Raw genomic sequence first — 17,592 nt, forward strand, 5'->3', positions numbered from 1 at the left:
GACAAACTTTATCTGCTTTCTTTGGTTTGCTCTGTTCCATCATTCTCTTTATTATGCCACCTTTCCAAAATTCTTAAGCTTCTACTTGTGCTGTCTATTCAAGGTTTCATATTTAGTATCAGGTTAATCTGCAAGAATACCTAGGAAAGAAAGTGAAAGAATAGAAAGTGAAGTCACTCAGTCATGTCCGACTCTTTGCAACCCCACGGACTGTAGCCTACCAGGCTCCTCCATCCATGAAATTTTCCAGGCAAGAGTACTGGAGTGGGGTGCCATTTCCTTCTCCAGGCGATCTTCCTGACCCAGGGATTGAACCCAGGTCTCCTGCATTGCAGGGAGAAGATGCTTTACCTTCTGAGCCACCAGGGAAGCCCCACTTAGGAAAAAACTAACCAAAAAAAGTGTTGGAAAATATGAATAATTAAGGAATATTAGTTATATTCTCAAGGTATTAAAACATGTAACAAAACTACAGTAATTAAAATGGCATGATACTGGTGTCAGACCTGATAGTCAGGTCTATATAACAGACTAGATAAGTAACAAAGACACAAGCTGTGCAGAATATGTAATATTGGATAGATAAATCTTTTTAAGTCCCTGAAGAAGAATGAGATTAATATATGGTTTGGGATGATTGGTTAACAATGGGTATTTTTTTTTTTAGCTTCTAGAATAACAGTTCTCAAACTTTTTGACCTTTATGGCCCCTTTCTACTTTACAAAATTATTAAGAGCCTCAAAGAGCTTTTGTGTATATGAATTATATCTATCAAGATTTGCTGTACTGGAAAATAAAGCTGAGAAATTATTAAAATGTTTATCTAGTTGTTGTTGTTCAGTCACCAAGTAATTCATTTTAAAACTAAGAAACCTAATACATGTTAAAATAATAATGTGGTTTTATGAAACATGACTATATTTTTCAAAACACATAAAAAATAGAACAGCATCATTTCAAGTGTTTGCAAATATAACTGAATTCCCATATATGTGTCTGCTGTCAATCTGTTGTGATATATTGTTTTCTACTGATGGAAATGAAAAAAATTCAGCTTCCCACAGGCATGTAACCAAAAAAGGAAGGAGTATTTTATTCGCCTTTTTCAGATATCTTTGTGGCTATTCTTTGATTCTACACTAAAACTCAACAGAGATACTTTTTTAAGTTTGTTGCAATCTGAAATTTTATCAATGAATTTTTTTTGTACTTAGTTACATTAAAATACATTGGCCTGTCATGCTTCCCTGGTAGCTCAGTCAGTAAAGATTCCACCTGCAATGCAGGAGACTGCTTACAAGGCAGGAGACCCGAGTTCAATATCTGAGTCGGTAAGATCCCCTGAAGAAGGAAATAGCAACCCACTCTAGTATTCTTGCTTGGAAAATTCCATGGGCACAGAAGCCTGGAGTTCATGGGGTCGTAAGAACTGGACACCACTTTGAATAAGTCTTTTATTCAAGAATGATTTTTGATGTAGCTGATTCTCTGCAAAGGTCTCCAGACTCCCAGAAGACCTACCCCCACCTTTGAAAGCCACTATTGTGAAGAGAGGGCTTCCCTGATAGCTCAGTTGGTAAAGAATCTGTCTGCAATTCAGGAGATCCCAGTTCGATTCCTGGGTCAGGAAGATTCACTGGAGAAGGGATAGGCTACCCACTCCAGTTTTCTTGGGCTTCCCTGGTGGCTCAGCTGGTAAAGAATCTGCCTGCTATGTGGGAGACCCTGGTTCTATTCCTGGGTTGAGAAGATCCCCTGGAGAAGGGAAAGGCTACCCACTCCAGTATTCTGGCCTGGAGAATTCCGTGGACTGTATAGTCCATGGGCTCACAAAGACTTGGACACAACTGAGCGACTTTCACTTCACATGAATATCATTTTGGAGAGAAGAGGGCTTCTTAGGTTTAGGATTAATCAGTGAAACCACAATGCAGATGAACAGACTGTACCATATCAAAATGTAACATGTCTTATTAAGTATAACCTAAATTAAATGTAAGCCAAAAAATTAAGAATAAATATCAGTATAAGCACAATGCAAATGTTAATGAATCACAGATTAATAAGTAAAGCACTAATATTACATAGATTACTAAGGGTAGGACATGACACAAATTTTATGGAAGAAAACAACTTAAAATGAAAAATACTCAGCTAAGACATAAATTCTTGACCAGCAATAAAAAAGAACCTATTTAAAATGTCAGGTTAGCAGATAAGAGGGCAATGAAATTGATACTCTCATATATTGCAGTTAGAAACATATCTTGCTACAAAATTTGAGGGAACAATTGAGCAGTATGTATGATAGCCTTAGATATTCAGAAGACATAGGACATGTATATTCTCATGTCTTCTGAACATCTTTGTTAAAAGATTTTATATGAACAGTGCTTTGTGAAAGAAGATACTTGTGATAGCATTATTTGTTATAAAAATAATAGTAGAAAATGATTAGTTAAGCATCCATTGGAAAGAAAATTATTTTATATGAATATATAATATAAAAATAATCCTTAGGCTATAATATCAAGTGAACAAAGTAGGAGTCAAAAATTATTCAATAGGGACAAAAACAATAATATGTGTATACTGGGTTTATTTATGCATTTGTAAATGATACATATCAGCATATATAAACAGTGGACTTCCCAGGTGGTCCTAGTGCTAACGAAAGTGCCTGCCAATGCAGGAAATGCGGATTCCATCCCTGGACTGGAAAAATCTCCTGAGGTAGGAAATGGCAACCCACTCCAGGATTCTTGCCTGGAAAATTCTGTGGACAGAGGAGCCTGGCAGGCTACAGACCATGAGGCCACAGAGAGTCAGACACAACTGAGCGACTAAGCACACACACAGATATAAACAATAAACCACATTTAAAAACAACAAAAACCTAAATTGCTGTTATTAGCTAAAAGTACTGGAGGGAAGTCTAGCCAGTTGATAACTGTCTTCTGTTGCCAGAACTCTGGTTGTTTTCTATTTTTTCTATTTTCCTGAATTTTCCCAAGTGTCTAGAGAGCAGTTTTTTATTATACAGAAGAATACACTTTTGTAAAGTACTTTTTCTTTTTCTTTTTTTTTAAGCAGCTCATACCAGCTAAGCTTCTGGCCCAAGAGCTAGAGAGAAAGAGTGTGCTTTTTGGGGTCGGGCTCCTCTGATGGATGCTTTGCTTTACAGGACTCTACTCGTCTTGAAGTAGAGTCTGCATTCCTTGCACCACTTTAGGTGTTGACATCCTTCTTGATTCACAGCAGAGACTCCTTCTCTTTGCTCATCAAGAAAGCTCATCTCCGGACTAGCAGATGAAGTTCATCTGACCTCACGGCATCCCTATGGGGTGGGCTGGTCAAGATCACTTCAGCTTACCTGACAGGTGCAATTATTGCAACACAGAGAAGTTGTGACTTCCACTTCCTCATGGTCTGTGCCCAGTCCTCTGACTGTTTCATCTCTCTCTTAATCTTTTTCTTCATCTGCCACATTGCAAGGACAGGACCATTTGGACCAGACATGATGATGTCCATTTGCTCAGACGGTTCCTTTGATACACCCGTTTCTCACATCCTCCTCACTCCCTCATCTGCCTACCATTTGCTGCAGCAACAGGAACTTCTTTCTAGTCTCCTCCCTGTTGCTAGTATGACTGCCGTTCCTGAGGCCCTTCTGAAGTCTTCCTCTACCGGCGTGCTTTGTGGGCTGCAGCAGTCAGTGTCTACACGTCACGATGCTAGGTCAGCAGCCACTGAAGGGAGCTATGAGGGTGGGGAGGGGAAGGTGGCGGCTGCCCGGACTGGACACCTGGCCCAGGGCGGCCCCTAAACATATCAGGGCCCTCCCCAGCTGACTTCAGAACCAGTTGTGATGCTTCTAGCCTCAGTTCCAACAGAGGCAGAGTGAACACACAGAACTGGGATCTCACAGGTCTCTTTCCACTTTAAAGATGTTAAGAGGACAGAAGCAAATGCCTGCATCTCTCCTCATTTTGATCTAAGTCTCTAGCAATCCTGGTACCGAAACCACCAGACTCAAGTACTACTCAGCTTCCATGGGAACCAACAGGGGTCTCTTGGGTTAAACAGTGACGGCCCCCTCCCCTCCCCTGTCCACTCCCTGCTTCCATAAAAAGAGATGTTTTCACCTGTAAGATGCTGCTATTCTAAATACGTAGATTTCAAGTAAGTGTTTTGCAAATACCTTGAGAAGACTTCAAAACTGCAGGATTAAACAGGTGTGGCTTCTGCCGCTTGGCACAGGGAGTTACTAGTAAAATATCTTCACCTCAGTAGAGGTGATGGCTCTCTAGCCATCTCACACCGTGCGGGAGCTCTTTGTCCTCTGGCTCCTGAAGAAGGTGATATAAAGATGATTATTTTTATAATTTTATTGTTTATTTATTTTTGGCTGCGCGGGGTCTTCATCGCTGTGTGCAGGCTTTCTCTAGTTGCAGTGCATTGGCTTCTCATTGTGTAGCGGCTCTTGTCGTGGAGCACGGGTGAGTAGCTGTGGCACACGGGCTTAGTTGTCCCACAGCACATGGGATCTTGGATCAGGGATCAAACCTGTGTCTCCTGCATTGGCAGGCAGATTCTTTATCACTGGACCAGCAGGGAAGTCGTATAAAGATGATTTTGTGAAACAGTGTTTAGTTCTCAGGCTACAGTCCAAAGAGTCGCAAAGAGTCAGCCACGACTGAGTAACTAAGCGTGCACATGTTATATATCAAAAAACCTATTATAAGGTGAATGGAGAAGGATAATGCAGACTCTGCTGCTTCGGGAAACATAATGTTTATCATCAGTTTCACAACCACCAGCACCTCAAACGTGAAACAAACCCAATAAGCACACAGCACTTGCTTTGTCCTGTCTTCCTAATCAGTTGTCTTCAACTTCTTTCTGCCCTAACTGCTGCTGCTGCTGGAGTCAAACAGAGAATTCCCTGCCCCTTCCCTTACACTGTCATCAGCACTCCCAATGACAGGATACCCACTGCCCCTGTTCTCAGTGCTAATATGGCCAGTGTCTGTCTCAGAGTTAGTCTTTTCTGCTCAGAATCCACTGAGAATCCTCAGAATCATCAAGCCCACATGCTGCAAACCCCAATGTGTGCACACATGCTAAGTCACTGCATTCATGTCTAACTCTTTGCAACCCTATGGACTGCAACCCACCAGGATCCTCTGTCCATGAGATTCTCCAGGCAAGAACACTGGAGTGGGTTGCCATGGGTATTGACCCGGGGATCAAACCCACGTTTCCTGCATTGTCAGGCAGATTCTTTACCACCAGCTCCACCTGAGAAGCCTGATATCAAACATCAAAAGCTGCATTAGTGTATGTCTTGGTTGCTTAGTTGTGCCCAACTCTTTGCAACCCCAAGAACTGTAGCCCACGAGGCTCCTCTGTCCATGGGGTTCTCCAGGCAAGTGTGCTGGAGTGGGTTGTTATTCCCTTCTCCAGGGGATCTTCCTGACCCGAGATCAAACCTGGGTCTCCTGCACTGCAGGTGGATTCTTTACCATCTGAGCCACCAAGGAAGACCTCACATTAGAGCAGACTTAAACTAATAAATATAATACTAAAATTTTCACATTTATCTACTATCTTCCCCCATGTAACCAAAGATATATGTATGTTTAACTGATCGTCAGAATTAGACGTAAGTAATTGCCTGCATTAGAAAATAGAAGTGAGCCATCCAGGAAAGAGATTGTCTTACCATCAGTTATACCATGGATATGTCTTCTCTCGAATATGGTTGTAGGATGAGTTTAAATGACCCACGATCTCATTAAAGCAAATTTCAAAACATGACTTGGAACTGATTTTTCTGTTGTAGGATTACACTGTTCCTTCTGGTGACTTATTGATGTTGTCTCCATTTTGGCTACATCGAAATCCAAAGTATTTTCCTGAACCCGACCTGTTCAAGCCTGTAAGTCGTCTCTTCCCATGTACATTGTCCTTGGATTTCCTCTTAATGCTAAGAACATGAATTCATAAATCAATTAGGGCTATTAGCATTAGGAAGTCGTATTTTTCTCTAGTAACTAAAGCTATGAAGCACAGATTAGATTTGTAATATAAGCGGTATAACATTTACGAATCAGAGAAATTTTTGGAGTAAGCTTCACCCACTTTAAAATAAATTTTTATCTGAAACGAACAGGACGTGGCAAAGTAAACATGCTTGATTCTGATAGAAGCCTTATTTCATGTTCTTCAGGGAATTGCTTCTGTTATTGGTTTCCATGGAGTACAAAAAATAAAAATGAAGCAAATTAAAACTGTGTTCTGCTGTTTCTTAGAATTGAGGAATTACAGCACAAAATAGAATTTTAAGAGGTCATTTAGTCCACTCTCTGCCTTTAGGTGAAATTGTCAAAAATGGCATCCAGATGTATTCATTCTACACACCAAGCTTTCTCCAACTGGGAGGGCTGTCAGTGTCTCCTTGTTAAATTTATTACCAAGAGCAATTTTATGATGGAGCCTGGGGCCTTATTATAAATATTCTTCCTCTTCTGAGGTCAATTCTGTGGTTGATTTACATTATCATTTACATTTGCCACTTAAGAAAATTTCTTTTTTAAACCTTTTTATTTATTAGTTCATGTTCCAAAAACATAATGGTGGCTGATATTAATAACAGGTTGGAAAAAATGACCAACAACCCTGCAACTTTATATGCAAGGATTAGCTGTACAAGATCATTTTTAGCCTAGAGAAATAAAGTTAAGCTTATTTATATAAGACTGATTTGGGGAAAAAAATGCTTTCTTCCCACAGGAACGTTGGAAAGAGGCAAATTTAGAGAAGCATGCTTTCTTGGACTGCTTCATGGCATTTGGGAGCGGGAAGTACCAGTGTCCTGGAAGGTCAGTGTGACAGCTGGGTCACATTTATCCAGAAAGTCTGCAGAAAGATGAAGGCTCAGAGAGGGAAAGCTTTGGCTTAATCCCTCTTTTCTTTACTATCGAAACTAAAGGAAATCTAGGAGACCACATTCTCTTTGGTTGGCCCATCGTATTGTGTGATGTCTTTCTGGGAATGTCTGCAGTGGTTTCTGATAGGAGACCTCATGAGAATTAAATATTACAATTGCAGCTACCAGATGAAAGCTGGGTTTGTGTTTCAAATGCTCAACTTTCCTATAAGGATGATTTGAAGTGCTTTGACTTCTTTTTTAAAGATAAAGATAGTGTGCATGTGTGCTCGGTCGTGTCCAACCCTTTGCAGCCCATGGACTGTAGCCCACTGGGTTCCTCTGTCCATGAATTTTTCCAGGCAAGAATACTGGAGTAGGTTGCATTTCCTTCTCCAAAGGATCTTCCTGCCCCAGGGATTGAACCGAGTCTCCTGCATCTTCTGTATTGGCAGGCAGATTCTTTACTACTGAGCCATCTGGGAAGCCAAAGATAAAGATAGAAATATCAGTATTTCTTGATATGTCCATAACAGTGTTATGATGGACATTTGCTGGGGTTAGAGAACATCTTTAACTTGGACCATCACAGCAACTTATTAGGTGGTTTTTGTTTATTGAATTAGTTTGGTTCTATAATAACCTGCCTTTGATGTCTTTTAGAGTTAAATTAATATGGTACCCAGGCTGACTATTCAATGTGATGCCCTGTTCTAGTGCAAGTTACTTACTGTTTATTTAAGAACATCTTAAATAATGTTTATTTATTTTGAACATCTCACCTGTAGCAGGCCCTGTACTAAGCATTAAGAATAGAGCATGGAGAAAGATAGACACGGTCCCTGACCTTTGAAAACGTACAGCCTACATCGAATAAATACCGTTTCCTCATTGGAGATGGTTCTGTTGGAGAAATGTAGATACCTGTTTAGAACAAAATCTCACTCAGTGAACATACAAATCCTTTAAAAATTCTATATTCAAAATATTGTAGTTTTAACTTAAGGCACTCATCTCCATTGTTTGAACATAATTAAACCAATCCATATTTGTGATTATGACTTACTCAACAGCATCCATTCAACTCCTCCTTTGTTATATGTTTTATAATACCAATTTGGTTTTTGTTGTAGTTCAGTTGGTAAAGAATCTGCCTGCAATGCAGGAGACCTGGGTTTGATTCCTGGGTAGGGAAGATTCTCTGGAGAAGGGAATGGCAACCCACTCCAGTATTCTTGCCTGGAGAATCTCATGGACAGACGAGCCTGGCAGGCTAGAGTCCATGGGGTCGCAAGAGTCAGACACAACTTAGCGACTAAACCATCACCACCACCACCAAAATGGTTATAATTAGCCTTGGCCAACCATGGAAATTCTGTCTTCCTTCCTAGAAGTTGTTCTAGAAGCTGAGGGGTAGGTAAGCAGATTGGTGTCTGGTGTTTCCCTGGAGACAACTGTTCATCCTTGGCCTAAATTGGTCAATCAGATTCAAGGGAGAGACAATTTTCTTCTATGCATAGGAGAGAGGCCCCCTCTGTCCTCTCCCACTAGAAGTGAACAAGCAAGCAGGTAGCTCCGGTTGTTGCTAAGAGCAAGTTCAAGAGCAATAAGCTTTAGGACACAGAGGAGAAATATGGGAAAATCCTGGTCTGTGAGATGTCACGTGTCACTGAATCATCAATATTGAGGAGCTACTCTACTTACTGTTGTGATAGATAATAAATATTTTTAACCTTATAAATAATATATATTACACGTAATATATATGTGATAAATGTTCACTGTTTTTTAAGGCAGTTTGAGTTGGAGGTTTCATTGGTTAGACCTGAAAGCATGCTCACATGCCCACCAAAGAAACTCCAAAGTTGAACATTATAATTAAGTGTCAGATACTGTAAGGGAATAGTATCACAAACAAAAACAATAATAACTACAAAACTCCACGAAGCTCATCCTTCCTCTAATATTAGTTTTACTTTAGAAAAGCAGTTCTTAAACCAATAACATATTTATTATTTTTGTCATCTACTAATATCAATGTTGTAAGTCTTTTAAAAACATTAGCTAATGCTTTTTTTCAGTCCCTTTATATATATTCCTAGTTGTGCCTAAAGATTTTATCATAAGCATCTTTAAAATTGAGCAACGAGTAGTTTAAACCAAGGACTGAAATGCTTTGCCCTGCAGTGTATAGTGTGGGCCAATGACCAAGGATTAACTGATGACTGTGGTCTCTAAGAGAGGCTATTTACGATCTTACTGGGATATCTTCTGAGGCTGGCAGACATTTGCTTGGGTTTGATAGCAATGGGTCCAGTAGTGGGACATTTCAGCTCAATCAATAGTATATTATTTATTCAGAAACGATACATTTTTCAATGCACTAAGCTCATACTGTATGTTCTGCAGTGGATACTGCAGAAGCTCTGGGCAAGAGTAAGACATATTCTCAGTCCTCAGGAGATGACATCTGGAGAAGGTGAGGAGGATATCATATCGAGTTCACAAATAACTGGAAGGAACACAGGATGAGAGATGGCCAAGCATCACGCTCTGGAGATTCAAGGGAGGGTGTATCTGATCAGGGTGATCTTAGACAGTTTTCTGGGCAGAAAAGCCTTTGAAGAGTTAGATGAACTTCTGGACAGAGGAAGCAGTAAGCAAAGGGTCATTTGATCAAGGGTATGTGGGTTAGGGGTTATGGTTTTACTATTACTGGGGCCAGTAGTGACTAGAAGACAGATTGAAAAAGAACATTGGTCCAATGATGTATTACAAAGATTTGGGTAGAGCAGACTCGAGTGGGGCATGCCTTAGGTTATAAGGTCATGCTAACATTCCATCTCAGAGACATGAAGTGGTGGAATCTATCGGACTTGGAAAATGATTAGAAATGGTGATCAGCTGAAAGGGAGGATTTGAGGAGGATGGTGGCTTTAAATTTACATGGCTGGAAGAGATGGTAGAAATAGAGAAATTAGGAATAGGAGCAGTTTGGAGGACAAGACATTAGGTTTTCCTTCGAAAACTTTTGAGTGCAAAGTGTGGCAACATATGTATCGTATAACCAAAATCTGTAGGCTGAATACGAATGTTGAATAAATATGACTTAATTTTTAAAAACCAACTTAGTTTATTTAGTTTTATATTAAGTTTCTGTTTTTAATAGCCATAATTTTTCTGTTACTTATTTTAAACAGCCAACCCATAAAACATTAAAAAAAAAAAATAAGGCAAACAAAAACCAGAAAATTGTTCATGAGGGCGAATGATTTCATTTGGACAGTGTGTGCTAAGAAAGATCTTTGCCCTAGAAATATAATCCCACAAAACCTTAGTATAATCCCTAGAAAATGCACCCATTCTTAGTTTGTATGCCTCGAGCCAGTTTATTTTCTCATGTACCAAATACTCAGTGAGTCAGAGAAATTTGCCTGTGAACTAGCTGATGATCAAAGTTTGTCAAGAAAACACTGCGGGCTTGCAGCTGTCACCCCTTGGTGTTTAGGCCACCAAACCAGAAGAACCCCTCTCCAAAGTGAGCGCTGAGTAAGAACTTGGTGCTGCCATCAGCCGCCAACCAAAAAGCAGAATGGAAGAATTAGAGTTCCTCCTTGAAAGACAGGAGTTCAGAAAATATATTTAGAGGATGAACCCCTGGCGAGACACGTTTCTGCAGTGGAAGGGAATTCTTCCCAAATAAATCTGCTGGAGAAGTCTAGTGATTTTGCAGAAAAACAAACAGGAGAAAACACGTGAACTACTGGCCTGCCCCAGCCATAGTAGCATACGAAATGAAGAATGGGCATTTTCCTACTGAACTGTGAATTTCGATGGAGGAGTAGGATGGGGGATTTCCAGTGTCAAGTGGGTGTCTCTGAGAGTCGATGATCTTAGCAGAAAGGGATGTGCCTGCCATACCCACCCCTTGGAATGCACATCAAAGCCAACAGTCCTGTTTGCCCTTGGTGCCCATCCCTGCAAGAGGATCCCAGTGGGCTGTGTCATTGTGCTAATTGATATGGGTTAAATTCCAGTGTAAAACACTAGCTCTGATCTTTGGCAAGATTACCCTCCCCCCCTTACAAAGGCATGCTTGGATAAGAAAAGGGTGTAATAAGAGGAAGGCTGCAGTACTTGAGACATGGAAATGAAGCATGGACTTCTCGGGAAGAGAAACTATGATTTCTACTTTTTGTGTGTATTTGGGTTTTTCATGTATCCTAGGGCAGGCAGTGCTAGGTCACGGATTTATCTTGAATTACTAACAAAAATCACATTATTATTGGAAAATTAATTCAAACATAGGTCCAGCTGATAGATTAGATTCCTGGGTCAGGAAGTTCCCCTGGAGAAGGGATAGGGAACCCACTTCAGTATTCTTGGGCTTCCCTGGTGGCTCAGACAGTAAAGAATCCACCTGCAATGCAGGAGATCTGGGTTCGATCCCTGGGTTGGGAAGATCCCCTGCAGGAGGGCATGGCAACTCTCTCCAGTATTCTTGCCTGGAGAATCCCCATGGACAGAGGAGCCTGGGGCTACAGTTCATGGGATTGCAAAGAGTCAGACACAACTGAGTGACTGAGCACATTGCTGTTATCTCTTGGGCACCCAGTATTCATATGATTATCCTTCATTCAATAAATAGTCATCAGTTGTATGCTATATGTCTGGGTACAGTTCCAGGACTTACCTTGGAAAACAAAATGATGGACAAAGTCCCTTTTCTCAAGGAGCTTATAGTCTAACTCAAGACACCTCAAGACACTAGAGAGATTCAAAGACACACAGCATTCCTAAATTGCTTATAATGCAGTTGGAGAGATGAGACATAGCAACATGAAAAACTTACTTAACAGCATAAGATGGCATTAGAGAAATGCCAGGTGATTCATCTATATTGTAAATGCCATAGGAGTTCAGAGGAAGGAGCATTGAAAAAGGCTTTGTGGACTAGATGAGAATAATCAATAAAATGCACAAAAGAAAGCATACTGCCTGAAAGAGAGTGGTATCAAACGCTGAGGAGAAAAAAAAGCTAAGTGCTTGTAGGAATGTAATGTGCCTATAAGTTAGTGGTAGCAAGGCAGCTGTATATTTGTGGTTTGTGAAGCTCTGAGTACAGTTGTTTCTATGTGTTTATTATATTAATGATAATGTAATTTGTGTGTGTGTGTTGGGGAGGGGGACTTCCCTGATAGCTCAGGTGGTAAAGAATCCAGCTGCAATGTGGAAGACCTGGGTTTGATCCCTGGGTTGGAAAAATCCCTGGAGAAGGGAAAGGCTACCTACTCTAGTATTCTGGCCTGGAGAATTTCACGGATGGTATAGTCCATGGGGTTGCAACATGACTGAGCGACTTTCACTTTAATGTAATTTTAATAATTGTGCCTCATTCAGTAAAATATCTTTGGGCAATCTTGCATTTGAGAAGCACTATAAGTAGCTTTCCCCCTTTTCATGCTTAGAGGATGCTGTTGTCGTTCGATCGCTCAGTCATGTCCCACTCTTTGCAGCCCCATGAATTGCAGCAGGCCAGGCTTCCCTGTTCTTCACCATCTCCTGGAGCTTGCTCAAACTCATGTCCATTGAATTGGTGATGCTGTCTAACCATCTCAGACTTCCCTGGTGGCTTAGAGGGTAAAGCGTCTGCCTGCAATGTGGGAGACCCGGGTTTGATCCCTGGGTCGGGAAGATCCCCTGGAGAAGGAAATGGCAACCCACTCCAGTACTCTTGCCTGGAAAATCCCATGGACAGGAGGAGCCTGGTAGGCTATAGTCCATGGGGTCGCAAAGAGTTGGACACGACTGAGTGACTTCACTTTTACTTTCACTTTCTAACCATCTTGTTCTCTGTCATCCCCTTCTCCTGCCTTTAATCTTTCCCAGCATCAGAAGTGAAAGAAAGACCCAGCATCAGGGTCTTTTTCATTGAGTTGGCTCTTCACATCAGGTGGCCAAAATATTGGAGCTTCAGCTTCAGCATCAGTCCTTTCAGTGACTATTCAGGACTGATTTCCTTTAGGATGGACTGGTTTGATCTCTTTGCAGTCCAGAGGACTCTCAAGAGTCTTCTCCAACACCACAGTTCAAAAACATAAATTCTTTGGCGCTTAGCTTTCTTTATAGTTCAACTCCCCATCCATACATGACTGCTGGAAAAACCATAGCTTTGACTACATGGACCTTTGTTGGTACAGTAATGTCTCTCTTTTTAATATCCTGTCTAGGTTGGTCATAATTTTTCTTCCAAAGAGCAAGTGTCTTTTAATTTCATGGCTGCAATCACCATCTGCAGTGATTTGGGAGCCCAAGAAAATAAAGTCTGTCACTGTTTTCATTGTTTCCCCATCTATTTGCCGTGGAGTGATGGGACCGGATGCCAGGATCTTAGTTTTCTGAATGTTGAGTTTTAAGTCAACTTTTTCACTCTCCTCTTTCACTTTCATCAAGAGGCTCTTTAGTTGCTCTTTGCTTTCTGTCATAAGGGTGGTGTCATCTGCATATCTGAGGTTATTGATATTTCTCCTGGCAATCTCGATTCCAGCTTGTGCTTCATCCAGCCCAGCGTTTCTCATGATGTACTCTGCATATAAGTTAAATAAGCAGGGTGATAATCTACAGCCTTGATGCTGATGTACTCCTTTCCCGATTTGGAACCAATCCGTTGTTCCATATCTGGTTCTAACTGTTGCTTCTTGACCTCTTAGAGGATAGCCAATTGCTTTTGAGGAGAGGGGAACCCCAGTCGCTCCGGATTTCATGATAAGTTGCAAGTTCAATTCATTCTAGGGAATTTGTTACATAAACAAATGCATCCTCTCCACTCCAGTTGCTCAATGGAACTGAATGAGCTGGATTTACTTATATGCTTGTTTCCATTTTCACTATGGCTGTGCATGTGTCCTGGAGGAGATGGGGAAAGGGCTGGGAGTGGGAAGAGCAGATGTGGTTACCTGCAAGACTGAACGAGGCGGCCAGGTTCCTTATTAACTTCCAGCCACACTTCTCTCTCCTTTCTGCTTTACTGAAGAGCACTGACTCACTCGAAGGGGCACAGAAACCATTGGCAAAATTGCAGTCATTACTTCCCCAAACATTTCATTCTGACACTTCTATGAGGCTAAGATTTAAGTCTGTCAAGAACAGAAGCAGCACACTCCAGAGCGATTTTTGATACTTAAGCCAAAGTGCTTCCAAAATAAAACATGCTCATGTGTTCATTTCTGCTCCAAAAATGCCAGCAAGGACCCTCTTTTCCTTTTGTTTACCAAATAGATTGCCGGCCCCTCCGTGGTGCACAGAATACCTGCACAGGACTTGTATCTGTTGGAAAGAATGAAAGCCCACTTTGGGCTGGGTATCTCCCCATCACTTTTTTTTCTCCGTGGGCTTTCTCCCCTCATTAAACTGAACTGCTGCTCTTTAAAAAGTTTGGTCACTCTCATGTCAGAAAGAAGTTTTAATTCCTAGGAAAAGAGGACTGGAATTAAAGCTGTGGTATATTACAATATTGCCCATTGGTTATTTTTTTAATTGAACTTTTTACTTTATATTGGCATATGCTTGATTTACAATGTTGTGTTAATTTCAGGCTTCAGCACAGTGGTTCAGTTATATCCATTCTTTATCTCCCCATCATTGACTGTCTCCTTCTTGCTTGCTAATTGCCCTAGTTTTCCTAGATTTTCTAGCATCCTAGATTCATGGGATGTTGGGGTGCTTTTTCCACCCCCAGCTCATAGCAATGAAGCACTGTTCCCTAAACCGATCCTCACATCCTTTCCCTTTGCCCTGCCGCCCCTCCCATAGTGATTGATTTTAGTCTTGCCTGGTGTTTTAAGTGATACAGTTAACTACCAAGTGAAAGTTTCTATTGAGACTTATGGGTCAGAAATAATCACTCCCTGTAGGATGTGAACAAAGAAGCACTTGGCCCCAGAAACTGTCAGCAGCTATTTTGAAACTGCAAAAGCAGGATGAAGTTGGTACCGTAGAGCAGGGCAGCAGAGGCGAACTGGCTCCATGGTTATGTCATTGAACTGTTGGAGTGATCTCTGCCTGAGGCCAGCACCAGCTCTAGATTTTTTAGGTGCATAATGTGATACAATCCCTTCCATACAGAAACCCAGCCTGTTGTGGATTATTCTGTCACTTGTAACCAAAAGCATCCTGTGAGTGAAAGTCACTCGATCATGTCCGACTCTTTGAGACCCCACGGACCATACTGTCATACAGTCTGTGGAATTCTCCAGGCCAGAATGCAGGATTGGGTAGTCTTCCCCTTCTCCAGGGGATCTTCCCAACCCAGGGATTGAACCCAGGTCTCCCACATTGTAGGCAGATTCTCCCACATTGCAGCCACAAGAGAAGCTCCAAAAGCATTCTAAGTAATCTATAATTTCCTTAAGAGCAAAAGCTTTCTTTCAAGATCTATTTAACTCCATGGCATATCATATTAACATATAGTAACCACATGAGTTAGTAGCTTTCTAAATAGCTTGGACTTCTTGGGGGATTGAGTTTCATTTAAGGTGGGTATATCACTGAAGAAAACAAAAACAAATGTCACTTCTTAATTTTTTCCTGGAGGGTCTGAAATTTAAGCTATAGCACAAGATCATTTCTATTTGGTGAGTAGTTTATCTTAATGAAGTCAGTAGTATTTTTTGCCCTTTCGTTGAATAAGAACATTTAGAAAGAGGTATCAGATATCTAGCTCACAGCTCCTACATATAAGAGTTTTTCTTCTAGGAGGATCACTGTTAAAATAACCCTGGCTGCAGCTCTGAAAACCAGTGGCCTCAGAGACTGTACTCCCACTAGGATCTGATTCTCATCTCCCCAATGAAATATAAAACAGTGTCTCAAGTCAAGAAGCTCTGAGGTCCTCTCTTTTCTCTCCTTCCTTTCCCCCATTTAAATATGTCCCATTCCCTTCTCTTCTGTTTTTCCCATGTTTTCTTCTTTTCCTTCTCTTCCAGTTTACCCTAATCTGATTCTTCTCACTTTATTCTGGATTTATTTCGCCTTATTTAATATCACCATCTGTCTGCTCACTCTTCCAGATTTTGCCCACGCCATCATTCCCAATCAAAAGTTTGGTACCCCAGGCATAATGTTTCCTGTGTAGCTGAGGTATGCTTGGTCATTTTAATTTTATGTGCTAAAACTAAAAGATTTGATAGACTACAGCTTTTTAAAAAATTATTTTATTTATTTTAATTGGAGGCTAATTACTTTACAGTACTGTAGTGGTTTTTGCCATACATCGACATGAATCAGCCATGGGCGCACATGTGTTTCCCATCCAGAACCCTCCTCCTGCCTCCCTTCCCATCCCATCCCCCAGGGTAAACTACAGCTTTTAACGTATTTTCCCTTTTCTGCTTGATCATGTTCCTCTGCTAATGATTCTAAAATATGATCCCCATACCACTAGTAGCAACATTATGTGGAAACTTGTAAAAAGTGCAAATTGGGTGGCCCATCCCCAGATCTACTAAGTCAGAAACATGGTGGGGTGGGTCCAGTGATGTGGGTTTGAACAGCCTTCCATGTGATTCCAATGCATGCTGAAGTGTGAGAAACCCTGGTCTAGAAAATTTTGCCTCCTGACACCAAATGGTTTTCATTTTCCTGTAAGATTTCTTAAAGGGAATGAGGGTGTGGGAAAAGTACTTCCCCTTTAACTTGACCAGCCCTGCTTCAATGAAGGATGCCTGTGAAAGTATGTCTGTACACTGCCTTCTCTGAATTCCAGGGCAAGATCATTCTATTTTCATAAGCTGCAGCTGGTAGCAACTTGGAATATACTTCAGAGCCCCTGCTCCTGGCAACAGTGGCAGTTTTCCAGCCCATGCTGGCACTGCCCACAATGACTTCTAGTAGGACAAAAAGAGAGATTTTCTTTTAAAAAGGAAGAGAGGGATTCAGTCTCAAAATCAAGACATCTAAAATGAAAATCATGACTTACTGCTAACCCTAGCATTCCTTCTGTGCTCCTTGTTCCTCTTCTGTGTATCACTGATTTCCTAGACACTCGGCTCCTGGAGTCACCCTTCACCCCTCTCTCTTTTCAATCTGCCGCATCCACTCCCACCTCCTAACCTAGGTCATCTTGACCCAGGAGATGTCATGGTTTTCTTATCCTTCTCCCCCTTTATCTCTTCTTTCAATCTGTCTTACTTACCACAAACAGATGAATTTTCCTTAAATAATCATCTCTAAGTTGTTCCTTTCTTGTTAAAGCTGGGCATCACTGCCTACTGGCAAAACCCATCGGCCTAGAACTCCAGACTCTTCAGAATCTGACACAAATACATCTTTCTGAACATCTAGGAACGCCCACCCTAGACAGTCTACCAGTTGTCGCCTGATGACTGTGCCCGTTCCTCTTGTGACTCTTGCTCTCTCCTGCGTCCGGAATGCCCCACTCAACATGTCTACTTATCAAAGCCAGTCCTTCTCTCCAGGACTAGCTCAAGCATCACCTCCATGTGGAGTTGATCACTCTGGGCCACAGTGCTCGCTCCAGTCCCCGGATCTCCGTAGCCCTTTTGTCTCCACTTTTATCTCACACTGTTACCTTCCCCATCTCTCCACGTGCATTACTAGCAATGTGATCGTCGAGTCTGGGTTTCGTAGGGCTTTGTGCGCT

At 41.4% G+C, this 17,592-nt stretch overlaps 1 protein-coding gene across 3 annotated transcripts in view; it reads left to right on the plus strand.

Moving 5' to 3' along the window:
• Positions 1-17,592, plus strand: part of CYP39A1 (cytochrome P450 family 39 subfamily A member 1) — a 144,043-nt gene that overhangs the window by 53,669 nt on the left and 72,782 nt on the right. For all 3 annotated transcript variants that reach the window (XM_070361034.1, XM_070361036.1, XM_070361035.1), the window contains exons 9-10: positions 5,847-5,942; positions 6,797-6,885. In XM_070361034.1, the coding sequence (XP_070217135.1) occupies positions 5,847-5,942; positions 6,797-6,885 (185 nt within the window). The remainder of the gene's footprint in view (positions 1-5,846; positions 5,943-6,796; positions 6,886-17,592) is intronic.

Source organism: Bos mutus, chromosome 23 (genome assembly GCF_027580195.1).
Source record: "Bos mutus isolate GX-2022 chromosome 23, NWIPB_WYAK_1.1, whole genome shotgun sequence".
Taxonomy (NCBI): Eukaryota; Metazoa; Chordata; class Mammalia; order Artiodactyla; family Bovidae; genus Bos; species Bos mutus.